The sequence below is a fragment of the Muntiacus reevesi genome, chromosome 18, assembly GCF_963930625.1.
Source record: "Muntiacus reevesi chromosome 18, mMunRee1.1, whole genome shotgun sequence".
In the NCBI taxonomy this organism is placed as follows: Eukaryota; Metazoa; Chordata; class Mammalia; order Artiodactyla; family Cervidae; genus Muntiacus; species Muntiacus reevesi.
This window is the reverse complement of record NC_089266.1, coordinates 37,588,412-37,611,089: the sequence shown is the minus strand read 5'-3', so window position 1 is coordinate 37,611,089 and position 22,678 is coordinate 37,588,412. Positions and strand designations below refer to the sequence as shown.

Below are 22,678 nucleotides of genomic sequence, written 5' to 3'. Positions count from 1 at the left end.
GTGTTTCCCTGGGCTTCGCTGCCTTTCCCTCCCGGGAATAGAAAATCAAAGGGGCATTGCATACGTGCGTGTGGAGACTTCTCATTGGTGTCTGATAAAGTCAGTTAACACCAGAAAGCGAGATCCTTTTGTCTTCAGAGATGCAGTTGGGGACAGCGAAGACTGGATGACTCTTCCTGGGCATCCAGCAACACCTGCTGCAGCTTGTCCCGTGCAGTCCAGTAAAGGCTGGGAGGCGACGCTGGAGGGCAGGCTGCTGAGACATCCCTAGAGGCCCCTACATGCCCATCACCAGCGGCAGTGGGGTACCCAAGGCCCACAGGGTGGAGAGCACCCTGTGCAGCCCCTCACCTCTCCCCTAAGGCAGCAGAATCTTTGATGATCTCAGCATCTTCGGGCTTGAGGGACCCTGCGAAGTGCCTCAGGTGAACTTCTTCAGGCTGGGCAGGGTGCCTTTCTCGAGTGCTTGCTTCTCTTAAGAGGGGAACCAGGGCAAAGTTCTTCCAGTTCCTCCCTGCAACTGAATGATGATGAAACACTATTACTGCCTTTGTTGTTGTTTAGTCGCTTTGGTTGTACCTGACTCTTAACGACCTCATGGACTGTAGCCCGCGAGGCTCCTCTGTCCACAGGATTTGCCAGGCAAAAATACTGGAGTGGATTGCCATTTCCTTCTCCAGGGGGTCTTCCTGACCCAGGGATGGAACCTGCGTCTCCTGCACTGCAGGCGGATTCTTTACCGCTGAGCCACCAGGGAAGCCTAATACTGCCTTGGAGGCAGCCAAGTGACCAAAGAGTTGTTTGGCATTACCACCCTCTAGATAAAGTGGGATGTAGGCACCTCAGTGCTTCCAGGACACAGGGATGTGTTTCCTCTTCCCTCAGCTGCTCCAGGAGCCTCATCTTCTCTGGCAGCTCCTAAATTCCCCTCCTCCACTCCACCCTGACTTACTTGTGGCGCCAGGAGAGTCCGGGGCTTGCTACTCTCAGCCTCTGTTTCCTCCCTGCCCACGTGGGAGGGAGAGAGGCACTGGGGCTGCCCCGGGAGCAGCTCCACACCAGATCAGCTGCAGGGGGATGGACACCAGCCAGAGAGTCAGGATCTGGGGTCCAGACCCCACCAGCGCACAGAGGATTGGGAACAATGCCAAGGGAACCGTAATGACACTGGGCCTTGACGTGGGCTCTCATGTGTGGCCTGAAATCCCAGGAAGGCCCTGAGGAGGACCCCACTGTCACCCTCATTGGGATCTCCAGCCGCCCCCTGCCCCCCCGCCCCCCTCAGGGTGACCCTCAGAGAAGTGACAGCCGAGAGCGACAGCTATACAAGCTCTCCTCCCACTTGCCAGAGCCCCGGTCAGCCAAGCCCTCTGGCTGGCCCTCTCGGGCCTGATGTCTCTAGAAAACCAGCCTAAATCACACCTTCTGCCCTCAGGCCGCAGTTCATTCCCCTCCGCTGGTGTCTTCTCCTGGCCACGTCTCAAAGGCATCAGGAATATGGGAAGCTGGGCCCCGCTGAATTCTCCAGGTCCTGGGTTTCCCCCAGGCCCACAGGCTGACCCTGGCCTGCTCCGTAAGCCCCGTCTGATACCAAGTAGATGGCTAGGAAGGCATAGAAGCAGGGAGGTTCCATGGGGAGACAGGCCAGGTGCTCCTTCCTGTCTGGCTGGCTGGCTGGTTGGGGATACTCAATCTCAGAGACTATTTGGCCCAGCTCCAGTTCCTGGGCCCTCAAAGAAGGCATGGGGCTCCCAGCGCCTGCTTCCCTGAGTCCTAATGCCGAGACCCCCTCACATGCTCTCCCTGGCTCAGCCACTGACCACTATCTCCTCTGCCCTTTCTCTGATGCATTCCCCCACCCCTTCCCAATCACATGAGCTAAGTGGGTGGGGAGAGTTCCTCGTTATTAAATGATCTCACTATTCATTACGGGAGTTTCCACTGTTACAAAGTTGTTTAGGAAAGCAAAATCTTCGGGAAATGCTCCCTAATTAATCATATGTGTGAAACCAGGGAACCTCTAACCATCTCCAAGCCGCACCCCAAGTAACATGAGTTGTGTGTGTATCCCTGCCACTGGGTCAATGGCTTTATTAATAGCACAGTGAATGAGCAATGCTGTAAGCAGTCAACAATGTCATGCAAACATAACTGCAAAGCAAAACAGCAACTCTTGTCAAAGGTGCGTGGTTTCATGAAATCAGTAAGAGCAATGTCAGAAAACTGCTCATATCATATGCAAAACCATCTCTGAATGGCTCTGTGGTGAAGCTGGACCAGTTAACAATTGAAAAAGAGAGCATCAGTAAGTATTCTGACATGATACAGGTAATGCTTCTAATGAAACTCGGGGGCGGGGGGCAGGGGGAAGTATAGAGGGCTGAAGGAGGCCCTTGGGAAAACCCATGAAGCCCTTGAGTAGTTTTCCAAAAGAAAGCCTCTTAATAAAATAGATTTCCACATCTAGCTCTGATGGCCAGCCATCCTGCTGTAAACAACTGTAAAACGGACAAAATACATGCAGCAAATGTCTTCAGGCATAAGACCACAGACTGAGAAGCTGCAATTGCTGAGAGAAGTGAAATTCACAGGGCGAACCCCGTGATCGCCCTAAAGTGCTGTTTAGGGACAAGTTCTCAGACTACAGTGCCATGAGCTGGAGTCTCAGCAGAGTGTAGAAGTGCCTCTGAGCTAAGGAAGAAGAGAGCAGAGTTTTGAGCAGCTAAAGCAGCTAGAATCCCTGGGACAGGGTGCAGGCGGAGAGGAAGAAGGGAGTGTGGGGTAGAGGTCCAGAAGCCTTTGGGATGGGGTTCCCCTCAAGTCCTTGGCTCAGAGTTAGTATACTTGCACAATCTTATCAGAGAGTGACTGTTGTGGGGTTGAATGTGGGACAGAAACATCAGAATCTGAGCAGTACTGAAGGATATTGGAGATCCAGCCCAGCCAGGGGAGGGGCCTCCTTACACCCTTTTTCTACTCCGAGGATCAAGCTAAAATACCAGAAATGCCCTACCTATTCTATACACACTAGAATAAGGTCTACTCATGACCCACCCTAACTTCCCTGGAGGTCTAGTGGTTAAGATTCCATACTTCCAATGCAGGGGGCATGGGTTTGACCCCTGGTAAGGGAACTAAGATCCTACCTGCCCAGAAGCTCAGCTAAGAACAAAAAAAAAAGAGAGAGAGAGAGAGAGAGAGAGACCCACCTTAAAAAAACCTAAAGTCAAGCGCTGACAAGATCCACAGTGGAAAGAGTCTGGAGGTTGAGTTCCACAAGTTTGATGGGATTGGTAAACACCTTGACATTTCCACAGATTTACCATAATTAAATGTTAAAGCTAAACACACACAAGTTCAAAGTGATTCATCAGTAACTGAACTGCCAGCTAGAATGAAAATTCAATCAAAAGTCTCTACAACATATTATTACAATGCCCAGTACACAATTAAAAGTTAGTAGACATACAAGAAACAGGGAAATGTGACTCACAGTCAAGAAAACACCAGTCAATAGAAACTAACCCCAAGATGGCCCAAATGTTGGATTTAGCAGATTTAGTAGGTGAAGAATCAAAAGCAGCTATTATAAATACATTCAAAGAACCAATGAAAGCAATCTTTCTTTTTTTTTTCCTGGTCACATCATGCAACATTTGGGATCCTAGTTCCTAAGCAGAGATCAAGCCTGTGTTTCTTGCATTGGAAGAATGGAGTCAAGTTCCAGGAAAACGTAATCTTAATGCAGGAACAGCTAAGGAAACCCAGGAGAGAAATGGAAACTATTTTTTAAAAGAATCAAATAGAAATTCCAGAACCAAATAGTCCATTCACTTGATAGGCTTCATAGCAGTTTGGAAATGACTAAGGAAAGGGTCAATGAACTTGGAGACAGATTAGTAGAAATTATCAAACTTGAGGGAGAATGAACAAAGCCTCAGAAGCCCACAGGACAATATCAAATGGTCCAACGTGCCTGTAAAACAAGAACATAGGGAAAATAAAGCAAAGTGTATATAGTCTCCCAAATTTGATGAAACATATTGATGTACAGATCCGAGAATCTCAACAAATCACAAGCAAGATAAAACCGAAGAAAAGCACACCTAAGCGCATTTTAGTCAAACTGCTGAAAACCAAAGATGAAGAGAATACTTTGAAAGCAGTTGAGGGAGTGAAGGGAGACGCAGTAGAGACGCAGTGCAAATTACGGGTGATTTTTCATCAGAAACAACAGAGGCCAGAAGACAGCGGAAAAATCATAGTTTAAGTACTGAAATTAAAACCAACAACCAAAGGGGACTTCCCTGGAGGTGCAGTTGTTAAGACTCTGGGCTTCCACTGCAGGGGGTATGGGTTCAATCCCTGGTTGAGGAACTAAGATCCCATACGCCCTGTGGCACAGACAAAAAATAATTTTTAAAAAATTAAATTAAGATATACAATTAAAAAGCAACAAAAACCTATTAACCTAGAATTCTCTATCTGGGAAAATACCCTTCAAACATGAAGAGGGAATTAACATTTTCAGGTAAACGAAAGCTGACATAAAACTAATCTATAGTGATTGAAATTAAATAGTTACCTGGGGTGAGGAGGGTGGAATTGACCGCTAAGGGGCGTGAAGGCCTTTCTGGGGTGATGGAAACAGTCTGTGTCTTGAGTGAGGTAGTGGTTGCCTGAGTGTGTGGTGGTGGTGAATTGCTACGTCCTGTCCAATTCTTTGCGACCCCATGGACTGTAGCCCACCAGGCTCCTCTGTCCATGGGATTTCCCAGGCAAGAATACTGGAGTGGGTTGCCATTTCTTCCTCCAGGGAATTGTCAAAACTTCTCAAAGTGTATGCATAAAATGTGTGCATTTTATTGAATGCAAATTGCATCTTAATAAAGGACATTTTTTTTAGGTTTGTAAAATAGAAAAAAAATGAGCTTCACTATGAAGCAATTGCAAATCTAAAACCTGCAGTATCATGTTATCAGGCAAGTTTGCCTGAAAAATCATGCCTTTCCCCCAATGAACCAAAAAAAGAAAAAAAAAAACTATCAACATTTGATTCATTCTTTGTTCATTTAAGAATTAGCAACAATAAAAACAAAATTAGCGACATCAGCAAAATGGCAAAGTAGACAGCTCCAAACATGTGTGCTGCCACAAAAACATTTTTTTAAAGGCAGAAACTTTAGAACCAACATAGTCAGAACTCTGGGAAACAGCCCAAGGTTTTCAGAAACCAAGAACATGCTGACTCAAGAAAAAGGCAACTTAAAAATGGTAGGAAGTGGGTAGGAAGGAGGCGCAAGAGGGAGAGAATATATGTATACTTACGGCTGATTGGTGGTGGTGTACGGCACAAACCAACACCACACTGGAAAGCAATTATCCTCCAATTAAAATTTAAAAATTGATTTTTAAAAAAGAAAAGATATAGAAAAAATGGTAGGGAGCTAAAATTAGAAAACACTTTAAAAGAAAAAAACAAGCCAGGGGGAACAATCTTTCTGACATCGGACTGGATTTGACAGTGATTTCTTGGATGTAACACCAAAAAAACAAGTAAGCAAAGAAAATAATAGATCAATTGGGTGTATACTGATAGCTGATCCTCACTGTTGTATGGCAGAAACTAACACAATGTTGTAAAGCAATTACTCTCCAGTTAATTAATTTTTAAATATAGGTACATTGGGCTTCATCAAAATAAAAGTTTTTGTACATCAAAGGCAATTCACAGCATAGAAAAGATATTGGCAAATTATATATCTGATAAATAATTACATTTGGCAGATACAAAGAACTCCTATAACTCAACAATTAAAAAAAAATTTTTTTAGTGGGCATAGAGCTTGAATAGGCATTCCTCCAAGGAATATCTATAAATGTCAGTCGCAAATAAGTGACTGAACTGAACTGAAGCACATGAAAAGATGTTCAAAATCATTAGTCGTGATGGAAATGCAAATCAGTGAGAAACTACTTCATACATGTTAGGATGGCTATAATCAAAACAAAAACAGGAGATAACAAGTTGTAGGTGAGGATGTGGAACCCTGGTACATTGCTGGTGGGAAGATAAAATGATTCAACCACTTTGGAAAACAGTTTGGCAGTTCCTCAAAAAAGTTAAACATAAAATTAACATATATCCTGCAATTCCACTACCATCCCAAAGACTGGAAAGCAGAGAATCAAGAAGAATCTTGTACACTAGCGTTCACGGCATTATTCACACCAGTCAAAAAAATGGAAACAATTCTAATGTCAGTGAACAGATGAATGGATAAATAAAATACAGTATACACATACAATGGAGCACTATTGAGTCAGACACAAAAGGACAAGCATTGTGTAACTCCTCTCATATGAAGTACTCAGAATAGGAAAATTCCTAGAGACAGAAAGTAGGTTAGAGGTTACTAGGAACTGGGAGGAGGGGGAAATGGGATTAATTGTTGAATGGTACAGAATGTCTGTTTGGAATCTTGAAAACGTTTAGGAAATAGATAAGGGTGATGCTTACCCAACATCGTGGATATAATCAATACCACCAAAATGTACGCTTTGAAAAAAAATGGTTAAATGGCAAATTTCATGTTATATATATTTTATCACAATCTTTTTTAAAAAGCTAAAAGAATTAGTGCAGGGTTATAATTATAACTCAAAACGTGTCCAATATAAGAGACCAGGTTTGCCTCACTTTTAGGTGAGTGTCTTCCCTTGGACCTTTCGTTTCATGTCTACTCTTAAAATGTTTACCGATAACAGGTTAAAGGACTGGTTTCTGGTGGTGGTTTTCCACAGGGCTCCTCTGCTCCCAGCTCTTCCCTCCTCTGCCTGCCTACCTGCTTCTGAGCCAGGTGAGGGTCCCTGTATGTCCGTAAGCCTCGCGTTGCTGAGTGCAGACGCTGGGAGTGAGAATCGGGAGGGAGGAGACAGGGCAGCCCACAGGAGGCTGGATGTGGGCTGACAGCCTCCCCTGGGCCAGTGATGACCAGGGACCCTGGCAGAGCCAGCAGGTACGGGGCCGTGGAGCTGTGGGCTGTGCAGGCATGCGTGAGCGCCTGTGACCGAGTGTGCGGGTGGCTGACCCCCGAGGCTGCTCCAGGGGGTGGGGGCCCCCAGGCTTCACCTGCCCCCCTTCCTCTCGCGCCTCACCTCGGCTTGACCGCAGGGAGAAGCTCAGGGTGCGTTTGATGCCCTCGCAGTTGCCCGGGTCTTCGTTGATGATGCCCACGTTGGTGTTCCAGGTGGTCCAGTTCACCTCGTCCACCCTGCAGGGGTAGGAGATGGGGAAGCAGGGAGCTGGCGGTCCACAGCCCCGCGGTCCCAGCGCCCCCACAGACCAGGGCGGGGAGACACAGCTGGTAAGAGGAGGGCCCGGAGGGGCCTGCCTTTTGTGTTTGCTTTTGCCAAGGGCGTACGTGCTAAGTCAATGTCTGACTCTTCTCAAGTCAGCGGACGGTAGCTCACCAGGCTCCTCCGTCCATGGGATTCTCCAGGCAAGAATACTGGAGCTGTTGCCAAACCCTCCTCTAGAGGATCCTCCCAACCCAGAGGCCAAACCCATGTCTCTGGTGTTTCCTGTCTTGGCAGGCAGGTTCTTCACCACTAGCGCCACCTGGGAAGCCGGCCACACCAAGCAGCTTACGGGATCTTAGTTTCCTGACTAGGGATCGAATCCGGGCCCACGGCAGCGAGAACACAGAGTCCCAACCACTTGAACTCCCAGGGAATTCCGGGGAGGAGGGGACCTGCCTTTTGGACACCACCTCTGAAGATGTGTCCTCTGATTACACCTTAGGGCCCAGGGACTTTAAAGATTGGATTCCTTGTTCTGACTCTGATGGCTAGGTGACCCCTTCTGGACACCTCGTTTTCCAGTATTTCACGTCTGGGTCCCACAGTCTGGGATCTATGATGGGTCCCCTGTACCCACAGCCAACCCCAGGGCAGCCCCTGTACCTATAGCTGCCCTGGGGTTGGCTGTGGGTACAGAGGACCATGACTGGTCCCAAGAGACCCTAAGGAAGGCCTCTGTTCCCCCAGGTTCATGCTAAGCCCCAGAATGGCCCCCTGTATCTACGGCTGGTTCTGGGTGGGTCCCCATGCCCACAAGTGAGTCCTGAGGCAGATCTCTGTCCTCACAGCTAGCTCTGGCTGGGTCCCCATATCCGCAGCTGAGCCCCCGAATCCCACAAGCTTTGATCCCTGCCTCGGAAATTACCTGAAACACCACCTGTAGTCATCCTTGCCATCAGGTGTGTACCCCACCTGCAGCAGCTTGCCTGAGCGAAAGGCCTTCCGCATACACTTGAGGAAGCTCTTCTCCGTGTCTAGGATGGTGATGGCTCTCTGCAGGAAGACCCGAAAGGCAGAGGGCGGAGGGCTCATCCAGGGGCCACCCCGGCTGCCTGTGCCAAGATCAGCGTCTTCAGGGTCTCTCGGGTCCGTGTGCCTCCAGGATGGACGTCCAGTACCCTCTGCACCAGGCTTGGTCTTCACAGCCCATCAGGTGCACACTCTGTGGATGGCGCTCAGACCTGCACAGACGCAGCCAACCCCAGACCCTTCCCCGAGGAGCTCAACAAAGGGCAACGTAATGTAGCACTTATGAGCAGAGCCTCAAGGGTGAGACTTCCCGGGGCTAAATCCTGGCTGGACCAATACTCCAGTAACCAATACTTACTGGTTGCCTTGGAGACAGATAGCTAACTTCTCTGTGCCTCTGTTGTTGTTATTGTTGTTTAGTCACTAAGTCATGTCTGACCCTTTTTGCAACCCCCATGGGATCCCCCATGTAGCCCGCCAGGCTCCTCTGACCATGGGATTCTCCAGGCAAGAATGCTGGAGTGGGTTGCCATTTCCTACTCCAGGAGATCTTCCCGACCCAGGGATCGAACCCACATCTCCTCCATCTCCTGCACTGGCAGGTGGATTCTTTACCACTGCACCACCCGGGAAACCAGTGCCTTCATCCAAAATTGGGGATAGTGAGAGTGCCCTCTTGATAGCAGTGTTATAGGATTAAAGACAGCATGTAAGTAAGACACTTAGAACAGTACCTGGTGTAGAGTCAGTGCTACTTAGTAAGAATGATGCTTTTATTATTAGTTGGGAAGGCAGAGGTGGACTAGGCAGCTCAAAAATGCAGTTGTCAGGGGACTTCCTTAGTGGTCCAGTGGCTCTCAATGCAGGTGGTCCAGGTTCAATCCCTGGCCAGGGAACTAGATCCCACATGCCACAACTAACAGCCTGCATGCTGTATGCAGCAACTAAGACCCGGCGCAGTCAAAAAAAAAAAAAAAAAATACAGCTCTCAGGGCCCATCCCATCTTAGCTGCTCCCAGAGTCTGGCTTCTGGTTCCCAATCAACACCGAGATCCTCTGCGACAGGCACCCCATGGGGCTGAACCCTCTGTCTCCTCCTCCCAGGGACTGCCCAGCTCCGTAGACACGGAGTCTACGAACACCCACTGGAGACCCTGGGCAAGCACCCCTGTGGGGGGAGCCAGAGGGGAGACAACTGAGGGGGAGGCTGCTGCCTGAGCCCCCGGTCTGGCTGGGCTGTCTGCCTCCTCCCCAAAGCATCCCCTGTGCACCGCTGTGTTGAGCAGCAGCCAGAGCAGCTGACCCCCTGGTGCTGCAACCCACCTGCAGCTTCCAGATGTTCTTGCTCTCTTGAGCGATCTTGTTGACCGTCTCGCCCATGAGGGCGATCAGCATGTTGAGCAGGAGGATGTACGTGAGAATCACGTAGGCCAGCAACAGGATGATAAAGACAGCCTTGAAGTCATAGTTCTCGGTGAACTCCAGGTCCCCCATGCCGATGGTGAACTTGAACAGCTCCAGACACGTGGAGTACAGGCTGTTGTAGGAGCTGTGGGCTGACCGGCAGCCAGGCCCTCGCCACCTGTGTGGTGACGACTCAGCCGGCACAGAGTCATTCTTTCCATCCTCAATCAGTGTCACCACCGCTGGAGGGCACGGGGAACATGTGGCCAGATGGAAGCCTAAGACTCAGGGTCCCCAACCCGCCCACCCACTGCCCCAAGAGGGTCCACAGCAGGAACTCTGGCTTGGCCATGTGGCGTCTTTGTGTGAATTTAAAGGGGAAAAAAAAGGTACTCCCTTCTTCAGAACTATCAATTTGTCATAATCTGCTCGTTGCAACTACAGAGAGCCCGTGTGTAGCAATGAAGACCCAGCACAGCCCCAAATAAAGGAATTAATTTAAAAAACCACAAAGTTAGCATTGCTAGAAAGGGACAGACAGACATCATGGGACACCTGATGCAAGGAAAACACACATTCCTTCCTTGATATTTTGACCAAAACTGCACACCTGAATCTGACTGTGAAGGAACATCATGGGCATCCTCTGTCCATGGGATTCTCCAGGCAAGAATACTGGAGTGGGTTGCCATGTCCTTCTCCAGGGAATCTTCCTGACCCAGGGATTGAACCCAGGTCTCCTGCATTGCAGGCAGATGCTTTAACCTCTGAGCCACCAGGGAAGCCAAAGGAACCTCAGCCAGACCCGAACCAAGAGACACTAAAAAAACTGCTGTTTACTCAAGAAAAATGTGAAGGTCACAAAAGAGAAGGAAAGATTGAGGAAACTGCTCCAGAGTGAAGGGGACTAAAGAGGCTTGACAAGTGAATGTAATGTGTTATCTGGAATTTTCCTTTCTATAAAAGACATTATTAGGACAATTAGTGAAATCTGAAGAAGGCTGGAAGATTAGCTAATAGTCCAGTATTGATGTTAATTTCCTGATTTTGATCATTACGCTGTGTTTATGCATGAGAATGTTCTTGTTTTCAGGAAATACACGCTGAAATATTTAGTGGTAAAGGACTGATCATATCTGCAATTCTGTTTTTTTTTATAAGTACAGTGTAATATGAATCTGCCTGCAATGCAGGAGACCCCAGTTTGATTCCTAGGTTGGAAAGATCCCCTGGAGAAGGGATAGGATACCCAGTTCATTATTCTTGGTCTTTCCTTGTGGCTTAGACGGTAAAGAATCTGCCTGCAATGCAGGACACCTGGGTTTGATCCCTGGGTTGAGAAGATTACCTGGAAGAGGGCATGGCAACCCACTCGAGTATCCTTGCCTGAAGAATCTCCATGAACCGAGGAGCCTGGGGGCTACAGTTCATGGGGTCGCAGAGTCGGATGCAACTGAGCGACTAAGCTTACACTATGTACGTGTGTGTGGTGTGTGTACGTGTGTGTAGTGGGAAGAGAAAGTGATTTTTAAATGTGGTAAAACAACTAGAGGAATCTGGGCGAAGAGTACAGACATCTTGTGACTAGGGTGGGGAGGGAGGTTCAGGAGGGCGGGGACACATGTTAAGTCTATGGCCAATTCATACTGATATGTGGCAAAAAACCATCACAATACTATAAAGTAATTCTCCTCCAATTAAAATAAATCAATTAAAAAAATTTTTTTGAGTCAAGATGCAAATATACCACAGGCAAGCAGCACTTTACCCCTCTAAAGTGACCTAAAATCTTTTATGAATCAATTTCCAGGTTCTCCTGCTACTATTACTTCAGTGTGCTCCTTGTCCATCTGCTCTGTCACCTGCAGACACACACCCCAGCGGGCCTCTCCCCACGCAACCCTGCAGAGTCCTCAGGAAGCCGAGGTCAGCAGGAGCCCTGGCCTCCCACCAGCCCTGACCACACCCGTTACCTGTGGAAAACCCGAACAGGAACACGACGTAAACAAACATGAAGCGACACAGGTCTCTGAGGATCATCTGCAGGAGAGAGGGGCCTTGTCAGACCCTCCTCCAGGCCCAGGAGGGGCCAAGGCAAGTGTTAGGGCTGTGTCAGCCTGGGGGGTCTTTCTTGAGCCCAAGTGGTATCAGATGACAAACAGCTAGGTTTGGTTCGGTGGTTTTCAGCTTAGGAGTCATGAGCGACTCACCACAGTGCCCCACATTGGCCTTTTTCTGGTGGGAGAGGAAGCCTGGCAGGTGGGGGGTGGGGGTCAAGTTTCAAGGGATCCCCCAACCCTGGGTCAAGGCCAGATTGCCTGATTGTTGGGGAATTCTCTGGGAAAGTGGGTCTTAAAACAGGACCTTCCCAGACAACGCAGAGAGGATGGATGGAGTTTGTGGGGCCGGGTCCCACACCCCCGGGAGGTAGTCAGGCTCTGCGGAGGAGCCCTGGGGCACCGGCACCCACCTTCTCGATCATGACGGCGTAGATGCCCATCTGCTGGAAGCCGCGGGTGTAGTAGAGCATGTTGGTCCAGCCCATGGCCAGGGAGAACACCATGGAGGCCACGTACTCCTTGCAGCGGCAGAAGTACAGCACCACGGTCGCCAGCATGAACAGCGACTGCATGAAGCTGAGGAGGAGGGACAGCAGGCCCTGTCCACAGGCGCCCTCACGGAGAAGAGCCCAGATGCCTGGCGTGCACGCATGTTAGGTCCCTTTAGTCGTGTTCAGCTCTTTGAGAACACGTTCAGCTCTGTAGCCCACCAGGCTCCTCTGTCCATGGGGGTTCTCCAGGCAAGAATACTGGAGTGGGTTGCTATGTCCTCCTCCAGGGGAATCTTCCCGACCCAGCAATCAAACACACGTCTCTTACATCTCCTGCATTGGCAGGTGGGTTCTTTACCACTAGCGCCACCTGGGAAGGCCCAAGATGCCAGGACCTCCCCTCAAAGGCCACAGGGGGAGGTGGGAGAGGGGATGGCCATCCTACCTCCTTTAGCCCATGAGTCTCAGTGAGACTAATATTGTCCCAAAGAGGCAAAAATCAGTTCCGGGTGCCAGTGGGGAGATAGGAGGAGGGGTGGATGTGCAAAATCTTATTCTCTTTACACACAATCCACAGATATAAAGACAATACTTCCCTGGTGGTCCAATAGTTAAGAATCCACCCGCCCATGCAGGCTCAGGGGTTCGATCACTGGTCAGGGAACTAGATCCCAGATGCCACGGGGCAACGAAGCGCGTGTGCTGCAACTACTGAAGCCCACACGCCTAGAGCCTGTGCTCTGCCACAAGAGAAACCACTGTAATGGGAAACCACAGCTAGAGAGTAGCCCCTGCTCGCTGCAACTAGAGAAGGCCTGAACGCAGCAGGACCCAGTGCAACCAAAAGTAAATAAATAAATTTTTAAAATAAATAAATACAGTACATAAACAGATATACAGTATATCTGTGGTAAGCGATTTCATGGGAGGAGCAATTCAGAAAAAAAGAAAAAGAATCTAAAAGCAACAAAGAAAACAGGCTGAAAAACAGGGCTTTAGCTCCAACTACCTCCCTATCCAGTTCCTGGGAACAATAGCCTCACGGACCCCAGAGAATCTGGGAGGCCTAGGCCCATGAGAACAGGCTGTGCGCTCCCAAAAAACCACAGGCAGAGTCTGCAGATCACATCCTCAAACTCCGGAGCAGAGCCAGGGAAGGTGTCCTTTCTGCTCCTCAGTCAGGTGTGGGCTGCCTATCAGAGGCCTGGACAGGCTTAGAGGACAACTGGGTAATCTCAGACAGGGTCTGCTCAATGATCCCTTCCCAGATAGATGGATAAAAAGATGGAAAAAATGAACAAGGGTACATCTAACTCTGACTATAGACCACAGGAGGCTGGGGAACAGGTTGGTCATTCCCTAGTACCTGGAACATACTTGACACAGAGTGGACTCTCTGCTTTCACTCACCCAGCAAAGGTTTACTGGGTGCCTTCCATCATTCATTCAACATGTTTGTGAAGCCCTACTAGGTTCCAGGCCCAGTGTATGTGAGAGAATGAGTGAGAATGAGCTGACTGCTGTCATCCCAGGTCTCATGGCCAAAAGATGCTGTCTGCTACAGAGGCATAAGAGTGTCACTTACAAAAGCATCTCACTATAGCTGTCCACAAACAAGGTCTTCAGTGACGGCCGCCTTTGCAGGAAATACTGAATCTGCAGATAAACAGAGAATAAGATCTCAGGAAAGGTTAAACACTTAGCAACTAGAATGTTTTCTAAACAGCACCTTGATGTACCATGGAGGTGCAGCAGAGCAAAGATAATGAAGACAGTGGAACAGCCTGGGTCAGGCTAATGAGGTAATGTTGTATGACTCCGTCAGGAGAATTTTATTAAATAGAGTGAAATTACAACTGTATCTAGAAATAAAGATGGGAAGGAAAACCGCCAAAACAAAGTCAATAGCCAAGCTTGAAAGATGGGATTGGGCGATTTTTCCCCCCCTTTCTAATTTGTGCTTTTTCTAACTAAGTTTGAATTAAAGCAAAAGTTCTTTAACCAGCCTCCACTGAACTCAGCGGATAAACCAGTGCTCTTCACTCTCCAAAAACATTTTGCCTCATGCCCATGGTGAATGCTCCTCTCCAGGACACTCACACGCTCCATGCCCTCCCAGTGGTTAATCCTGTTTGCCAAGAATGCTTTTTTGCCCACTGCACTTGCTACTGCAGTTTCGTATTTTACAATAATATAAACCATGAACGTGAAAATAAAGACGGTCGTTTCTGTGAAGGCGGAGTCCAATGATTCGGAAAGACTCCTTAAAGGTGAGTTACTAAAAAACAGGGTGTGGCTTAGATAAAAAAGATTAAGGGGAAAAAAATCAAAATAATCTCAAATTCTGCATTCAGAATCCTTTGTACATGAAACAGTGGCCCCACATGTATTCGAAGAATGGTCCAGGAATATGCATGTTTGGGGATTTTAGTTAAAATGATTCCAGGGACTTCCCTGGTGGTCCAGTGGTTAGGACTTTCGGCTTCCACTGCAGGAGGCACAGGTTTGATCCCCGGTCAGGGAACTAAGATCCCGCAAGCCACATGGCATGGTCAAAAAAAAGGGGGGTCTTTAAAAAATAAATAATAAAATGGTTCCAGTATATACATATTTCATTATTCTGAGCTTTAATGGACTGTTTAAATTAACTAAACAGCTACCAGTCACGGTCCTGTCTCTTAAGAGACTTGCACTCTACCTCTGTAATTAAATATTACACTCAGTGGACAGCCCTGACTGCCTGTCTTCAAGTGTGACTGACAGTACCCCCTTCCCAGCCGAGAATGCCCAAGGGTCCTTATCTTAACCTATGCATCTCTAAGTTTCTCAAGCAGGGCCATTACGTGGTTGATGAATTAAAAAGTGGGGGAGCCACTGCTATATTTAAAATGGATAAACAATAGCGACCTACTGTATAGCACAAGGAACTCTGCTCAATGTTATGCAGCAGCCTGGATGGGAGGGGAGTTCGGAGGGAGAATGGATACATGTATATGCATGGCTGAATCTCTTCCCTATTCACCTGAAACTCTCACATTGTTAATCAGATACACCCCCAATACAGTATAAAAAGGTTTTTAAAACAGTGGTGAGCACTGAATGAGTCTCTTGGTTTTTTGTTTAGGTGATAATGGAAACTCACAGTATGGGAAGGAATACTTACCCCTCGGAAAAAAAAGTAGATACCACCTGCCACAGAAATAATCTCTCCAGTGACTCGGAAGTAGTCCGCTACAGTGTGTTTCAGCTTAAAGGGAGGCTGCAAAGGACATAGAGATTAATGATTCCACTCACTCACTCACTCATTCATTCAACCAACATTTACCAGGTGCAGAGCCTTGTGATTAAGACCCAGCCCCTTCCCGAGAGGCTTAGTCTGCATCAGGAGAGACCCAAACAAAGACAATGCATTGCTATGGGGACACCTGCAAGGAGACGGGACCTGATTCCCAAGTGGTAAGAGGAAAGCCTCCAGGTGGTGAGAGGGGCATCCTTGATGTCCTGTGCTGTCTCTGGGATGATGCCCTAGTCTAGAGCTCTGCCTGTCGAGGAGGACAGTGCTGGCATAGCTGGAAGCCCCCTTATAGACACGCTGCCATGTGTTCCTGCTGTTCCCACAGCCTGTGGTGAAGCCCTGCTCACCCAGGACTGTCGAGGTTTCCCTCAGATGCTGAAAGGAGTACGGTCACACAATATGCATGTGTGTGTTGTCCTTGTCTTTCAGTCAAGTTTTCTAGAGTGGGTTTCCTTTGAGCCTACCATCCATATTTCATAAGCACTAGTTCACTAGCTCGTTTCATTAGCACATTTCTCTTTCCTCTTAAAGTCAACCCTGGCAGCCCAGTGATTAAGACCCTGTGCTTCCACTATAGAGAATGAAGGTCCAATCCCTGATTGGGGAACTAAGATCTCATATACATTCATCGAGGCCAAAAATATAAGTAAATAAAGTAAACTCATTAGATGGCCTTAATAGATGTATAGAAATCAGATTCCACCTAACTAGGAAGTTGAATTTTTCAACCAAATTTATAAGCAAGGCACCCTGGAAATAAAGGCAGCAAGTTAAGTGCTGGGATATTGAATGAAGGACTCAGTTAAGAAACCTGAGGTAGCCTATGGCTTCTGATAGCAGGAAAAGTCTGATCTTAGGTTGATCTGATGCATGGTCCGGGGCCTGGCTTAGAAGAAGTGCTCAAAGTCTTTGTCCAGGGAATGAATCATGTGTGAATGAATGAAGAAAAGCGGGCAGGAGAGAGAGTTGGCAATGTGCTCAGGGCTTGCACCACCCACGACCCTGAAGACACCCAGCCGAGTGGAGAGCTGCTTCCAGCCCCCTAATTCCTGCATTCTTTCCAGCCTAGTTCACCCCCTCTACAGTCAGGACCTCAGCGACCACAGGTTCAGCCTCTCAGAACCAGGGGGCCGAAGAAGGGGCTGAGAACACGAGGCAGGTGCAGGACAACCAGGAGAAGGAAGACTGAGCTTGGGAACAGAAGATCTCCAGGCAACCCTTCCATGTCTCCTGGGCTCCGCCTGGGACCAGGGTCTCGGGGCCTTCTAGGAATACCCATCCCCTCCCCTCTTCCCCCTTGAGGGCCGAGCCTCAGGCGCACCCGGCCTCCCGTAGGTCTGTAGTAGGCGACCGTGGTAAAGATGATCATATATAAGCAGTAGACGAAGAAGTTGAAATAGAAGATGCGCTTGACAAATCTGTCCCACTTGTCCTGCAGGAGGCGGTTCAGCGGCTCCACCAAGAGCATGTCATGGCGATTCTACGGAAAGCAAAGAGAGGTAAGGCCCACTCCTCCCAGTAAGATCCGCCTTGCAGGCCCCCTTCAGCCCCAGGGACTCTTCACATCCATTCTCTGAATGACCACACTCTTGGCCTGAGCAGCAGCAGAGGGTCAACAGGTCTGGACCAGCAGGCTCCTTGAATGGTCCACCCTCTAGTTGTGTAACCCCTGTTGTGCAGTGAAGCAGTAAAGAAGAGGTGTAATTGGACTAGTCACTCTAAGATGGACCCAGATGATGCAGATGAATTTTGTAAGAGACTAGGAGACTAGGAGAAAATAAAACATCTGAAACATGTGCAGCAGAGAAAGGACCAATTCATTTTATCACAAGAACATCTACATACTAAAAGGATGAGGCAAATAGTCCAGTAGAAGAGATGGCAAAGGATAATGAATGTTCCTATTCTACCAAAGAAATACAAATGGTTGAAAACATATGAAAAAATTCTCAACTTCACAGCAATCAAGAAAACAAGAATTATAAGACATCAATGAAATAGCTGTTTGGGCTCCATGGACTTAAACTAGTTTTGAAAAAAAAAAAGAAAGGTAATACCCAGGTTGGCAAGGATTTGGGTAGATGTGTACCTCCTGATGGTAGGCAAGTGCATTCATGCAATCTTTTTGGAGGACATATATTCTGGTTTAGCAATTCCAATTACAGGTGTCCTTCATAGAAAAATTCTCAAGCCCATGCCAAACAACCTGCAGCATGTAGTAGGAAAAAGCTGGAAATAACTCAAAAGTCCTCCTATGGATATTTACCGCCCCCCCCCCCATCCCTATACTTAAAGTGCTGCTGCTCCTCTTTAGTTGCTAAGCTGTACCCAACTTTTTTGTGACCCCATGGACTGTAGCCCACCAGGCTCCCCAGTCTATGGATTTCCCAGACAAGAATACTGGAGTCGGTTGCCATTGCCTTCTCCAAGAGATCTTCCCAACCCAGGGATCGAACCCACATCTCCTGCATTGGCAGGCAGATTCTTTACCACTGAGCCATCTGGGAAGCCCCATATTTGCAGTCATTTTTAAAAAAATAAGGTACACCTATATGTGCTGATATAAAATTGTCTATAAGACATGCTACTAACTGAAAAAAAATGGTTGTTCTATACTATATATAGTATGATCCCATTTATATAAACAAAATGAAGCTACATGTTTTCGTGTGGTATAAATGGAAGATTCTTGTCTATGTACTTTTGAAATGTTAAAGTTTTATTGTAATATTATCATGTATTGAGTGTATGATACAGGAAGACATTCAGTGGGAATAAATTGGGAGGTGAGGTGGCAGGGTACAAGCCCCAGGTAGCAGGTGATGGGAGGACAGGCAGAGTCAGACCAGGGGCTGGAGAGGGGGCTGGGGTTGCAGTGAGACTGGAAACCCTCCCTGCAGTGAGACCGGAAGCTGGGTTCCGGCCCCGGTCCACTCACAGGGGTCTCGCTGCTACTGTAGGCGATCACCTCCAGCACCGAGTTCTTCTCACAGGTGTCGATGCAGGACAGGTCGTAGAGTGAGGAGTGCACGGGCCCGTAAGCCCACTCGGTGAACTTCCTGGACAGGTGCCTGCACTCAGGCTCCTGGATCTCCCTCTGGAGAATATAAGCCAAGACCTGCCCCAGGGACACAAGAACCTGTTAGAGGCCAGCCTGAGGCCCTGCACAGGCTGCATCCCCACCGGGCCACTAGCTCTGTTCCAAGAATAATTCTGCTTCCAAGTCCATTGAAGACCCTGCCCAAGCCCCAGGAGGGTCCCCACCCACATTCAGCAATCTCTTAACTGCCTTCTAGATCAAGCTGCCCAAGGCCTCAGACCTATCACCTGATCTCACCTGGCCCCCCAGTTCTCGGTGAAGGACTGCAGTGGTCCCCTCTAGAAAACCTCAAGCCCAAAGGAAATAAAGAAAATTCAAGAAATACAACCGAAGTTATAAAGCCAGGCTTCTCATCCTAAGAGATTCAGTGTGGGCAGGGACCAGCTCCCAGAATCCCCTGGTACTGGGAAACTCCCACCCCACCCCCAATTCCCAGCTGCCCAGCCCCGCCTTTAGCCTTCCATGGCCTGGCGTCATCACAGACTGGGAAGCCTGTCCTTCCCCATTAGGATTCCCTATCACCTAGAAGTCCTATCTTCCATGAAAAAACACCAACAGTGTCTCTTTCCATTTCACTCTCGGCTCAACCCACCCTCACCCCATGGCTGTTGGTGATGCTCAGAATTGAAAATCAGAAAAGGCCACATGTGGGCAGCCTGGTCGGGAGGGGAGTTTGGGGGATAATGCACACATGCATATGCACAGCTGAGTCTCTTCACTGTTCAGCTGAAACTATCCCTGTTTATTAATTGGCTATGCATGCTTGTGTGCTGAGTTGCTTCTGTCATGTCCAGCTCTTCTCAATCCCATGGACTATGGTTTGCCAGGTTCCTCTGTCCATGGGATTCTCCAGGCAGGAATACTGAAGTGGGCTGCCATGCCCTCCTCCAAGGGATCTTCCCAACTCAGGGATCGAACACATGTCTCTTGTTTCCTGCATTGGCAGATAGGTTCTTTACTGCTAGCACCACCTGGGAAGCCCTAATTGACTATACTCCAATACAAAATAAAAAATTTTAAAAAAAAATAGTATAGGAAAGAGAAAAGAACTGGCCATACATGTGCTGCTGGCTTCTGCTCAGCACCTCACAATTCCTCTGGTTTACTTTAACGCCCCCACCCTTCTAACCCCCTACAGGCTGATGTGGCAGCTTCTTCTGGTGCCAGAAGTTCAGGAAGGCAGGCAGACCCCCTCCCACAGCATCCTCTGCTCAGGCATGACCCCGCCCCCATCCCTACCCCGATCTTCCCACTCTTGGCAGCCAGAGCCAGCGGCGTCAGCCACTTTTTGTTGGTGAGTTCCTCCAGCTTCAGCGTAGGGTGAATCTTGGCCCCCAGGATCAGAATCTCATTGTACATGCTCGTCACAAACTTGGTGTTGTCAGTCGTGTTGTCGGCCACCTCCACCAGCGCGTGCAGAACCGTGTTGCCCACTGAGTCTCTGGCGCTGATGTCGGCTGGCTGCCAGGAGTTCTGCAGTAGGAACTTCACGATGCCCAGCTGGTTGGTGCATGCAGCCAGGGAGAGGGGCAGCTCACCTGCAGCCAACCACAGGCACACGGTGGGCCTCCCTGGAAAGAGACTGGCTTGGCCCTTGCACCACCCGGGCTCCGAATCCCTCTGTCTCCACCCCAAACTTCCAAGATGCTAAGTGTCTACCACATGGTCTCCCTACCAAAATAGAAGCCAGGCCGCCCTTTGGTTTTCTTAAAGAAGTCCCCGTTGGCCGCAGCCTGGACATCGGCCCCGTTCTCCACCAGGAGGGTCACCAGTGCCATGTTCCGCCTCTCAATGGCTATGTGCAGCGCCGTCTGGCCTGTGGAGGATGCATGCTCTTGGCTTGGGGCTGGTAGTCCTGAGGGGGTGACTGGCCAGGTGCTGAGGGAGGGCCTGGACAGAATGTGTGGGATGACTCCCCCAACAGAGGAAGCCAGGATCCCCTAAAGATGCCCAAGGTGTCCCTGAGCAGGAGTAGGAACAGGGAAAACCAGACTGGGAGCTGAAGGACTCAAAATTGCCAAAGAGCAAGCAGCAGCAAGCCAGAGGTAGGAGAGGCAGGGAACGCCCAGGACCAGGAGATCCTGATTCAGTGGTTGGGAAAGGGAGTAAGGGGCTCAGAGACTTGTCGGGGTGTGAGGGTGCCCCCTTGCTCCAGGAGATCATGTGGGCAGAGCCATGCTGGCCCCAGCCACCCCACCCTTGTAGTAGCTGTCCGTGTAGCTGGCGTTGACGAGCTCCTTCAGGCTGTCCGTCTGCCGGGCGATCTCCAGGAGCAGGGGGATGGTGTCGTTCTGCCCATTGTGCAGGTTGAGCATGGCTTTCAGCAGACAGGTCTTCCCTGTCTCCGGGTCTGCAAGACAAAGCGGGGGTCAGAGCAGGCGCTGCAGGGAGGCGCCTCCCGGGAACCCGACGGCCTCGGGGCCACCTTTGAACTCGCTGTCCATAAGATGCTTCTTGCTCTTCTGCAGGAAGAGCAACAGGCTCTCCAGCTCCTCACAGTTATTCTGAGCAACTGCTTCAAAGATCTTCCTGCGATCGTAGAGCTTGAGGTTCTCGGTGGCAGCGGAGTCCTGGGACAGCTGCCTGTGGACCAGAGAACACCTTTGTCTCGTATTCTGGTCTCCCCTTGGCCTTGAGACCTTCAGAGCTGGTCCAGGTTGTAACAGGGAACAGTGGGGCACATGTACTCCCATTCTGTCTGTAGGCATCAGCTAGAAAATCTTTGCAGCCACTACTGCCTGTAACACCCAGGCCACTCACTTCTCTGCCCTCTTGGAGGATGCGGAAGCCTGGAGGCAGCTGGGGACAGGGGTTCAGCTAAGTGAAAGAGCATCCTCACAGGGCCCCGGGAGTCAGCCAGTCTGGGGGTGCCCCTGTCCGGCCTTGGAGGTGGTGGGAGGTTTCTGAACGCTCAGTGGAGCGGTTTTGTACTTTGTTTAAAAGTGTCTTGCCCTTGAGCTTTCCAACTTGAAGTCTACATGATTGAGGCTGGTGTGCCTTCAAAGACTAGACCCAGAGATCAGCCAACAGCTAGGATCAGCATACATGCCAGCATGTGTGGCTACATGTCCTGTAGCTTCTGTGAGTACAGACGCTGGACCAGGCAACCTCTGGAGGCTCCCTCGGCTCCCCAGCTCTACGAACTTCTGCCCATAAACTCAAGTACCATGTGGAGTCTCCATGGCTGGGACCTCAGCCACCTGGGCCAGTTAGGCTCCTGGTGGAAAGGGAGGCGGGGCTTCGCATGCAGCTTACCTGACACAGGTGGGGCCATCCCCAGGCCTCTGGATGATGACTACAGGGCTGATGGTGATGGCTGGGCAGGATGCCAGCTGGCCTTCCTCGTAAGAGCAGTCCATGAGGGATGTGTCCTCCGAGTCACCCTTGCCAAAGAGCCGGCTGCGGCTCTTGGCTGTGGGGAAGCTGTGGGGCTTGGTTGGAGCTGGCCTGGAGTTAGGGTCTCCATCTAGGGGGTCTGGGCAGGAGTCCTCTTGAGGCAGGTCCTGAGATTCCTGTGATTCTGAGCTCCCCCATTTCTTCATCCGTGCCAGATTCTCCATGGCCCAGGAGGCAGCCTGTGAGCAGCCACCAAGATCAGGCTTGTTCCCAGCTGGAGGACTGCATGACCCTGGCCCCCACTGCACTTGTTGCAAAGGCCCCTGTAAAGCAGGAACCCCCAGAAGTCCAACAGCTGCTGCTCCCAGCCTTCCAGAAAGAAAGCTTTCAGGGTGTAGTAACTCCCACCCCAGAGGCCCCAGTGGGGAGCAAACCTAGCAGACCCCTGCCCATCAGCCTCCAGAGATGGAAGAGCCCCCAAATTGGATCCACCAGGATGGATGGATCACTCATCTTCTCTGGGCCTCAGTTGCCTCATCTGTAGAATGGGGATGCTAACCACTGCCCTGAGTCCCCCAAGATCAGAATAGGGGAAACCGGAAGGAGAGTTTATTGCTGGCTATGTATTTGGGAAGGAACTCAGCAATGAAGATGGCTCAGT

General features: G+C 49.5%; 1 protein-coding gene across 1 annotated transcript; it reads right to left on the bottom strand.

The window, feature by feature from the left end:
- Positions 1-347: 347 nt before the first annotated feature.
- Positions 348-22,223, bottom strand: TRPV1 (transient receptor potential cation channel subfamily V member 1). Its single transcript, XM_065909994.1, has 15 exons — positions 21,937-22,223; positions 21,107-21,264; positions 20,879-21,031; positions 20,357-20,497; positions 19,921-20,219; positions 18,520-18,699; positions 16,903-17,061; positions 15,450-15,545; positions 13,872-13,942; positions 12,206-12,371; positions 11,709-11,775; positions 9,655-9,977; positions 8,228-8,355; positions 7,159-7,274; positions 348-520 (listed from the first exon to the last, which is right to left on the bottom strand). Exons 1-15 carry the CDS (start codon positions 22,221-22,223, stop codon positions 348-350), a joined length of 2,517 nt encoding a protein of 838 aa, XP_065766066.1.
- Positions 22,224-22,678: the final 455 nt, after the last annotated feature.

Excerpts from the sequence above, each read along its gene's own strand:
- TRPV1 (XM_065909994.1), bottom strand. The coding sequence starts at position 22,223 with ATGAAGAAATGGGGGAGCTCAGAATCACAGGAATCTCAGGACCTGCCT. Across the intron at positions 17,062-18,519 it reads ACAGTAGCAGCGAGACCCCT|AATCGCCATGACATGCTCTT; the intron begins GTGAGTGGACCG and ends TGCTTTCCGTAG. Across the intron at positions 521-7,158 it reads CTCCCTGCGGTCAAGCCGAG|TTGCAGGGAGGAACTGGAAG; the intron begins GTGAGGCGCGAG and ends ATCATCATTCAG.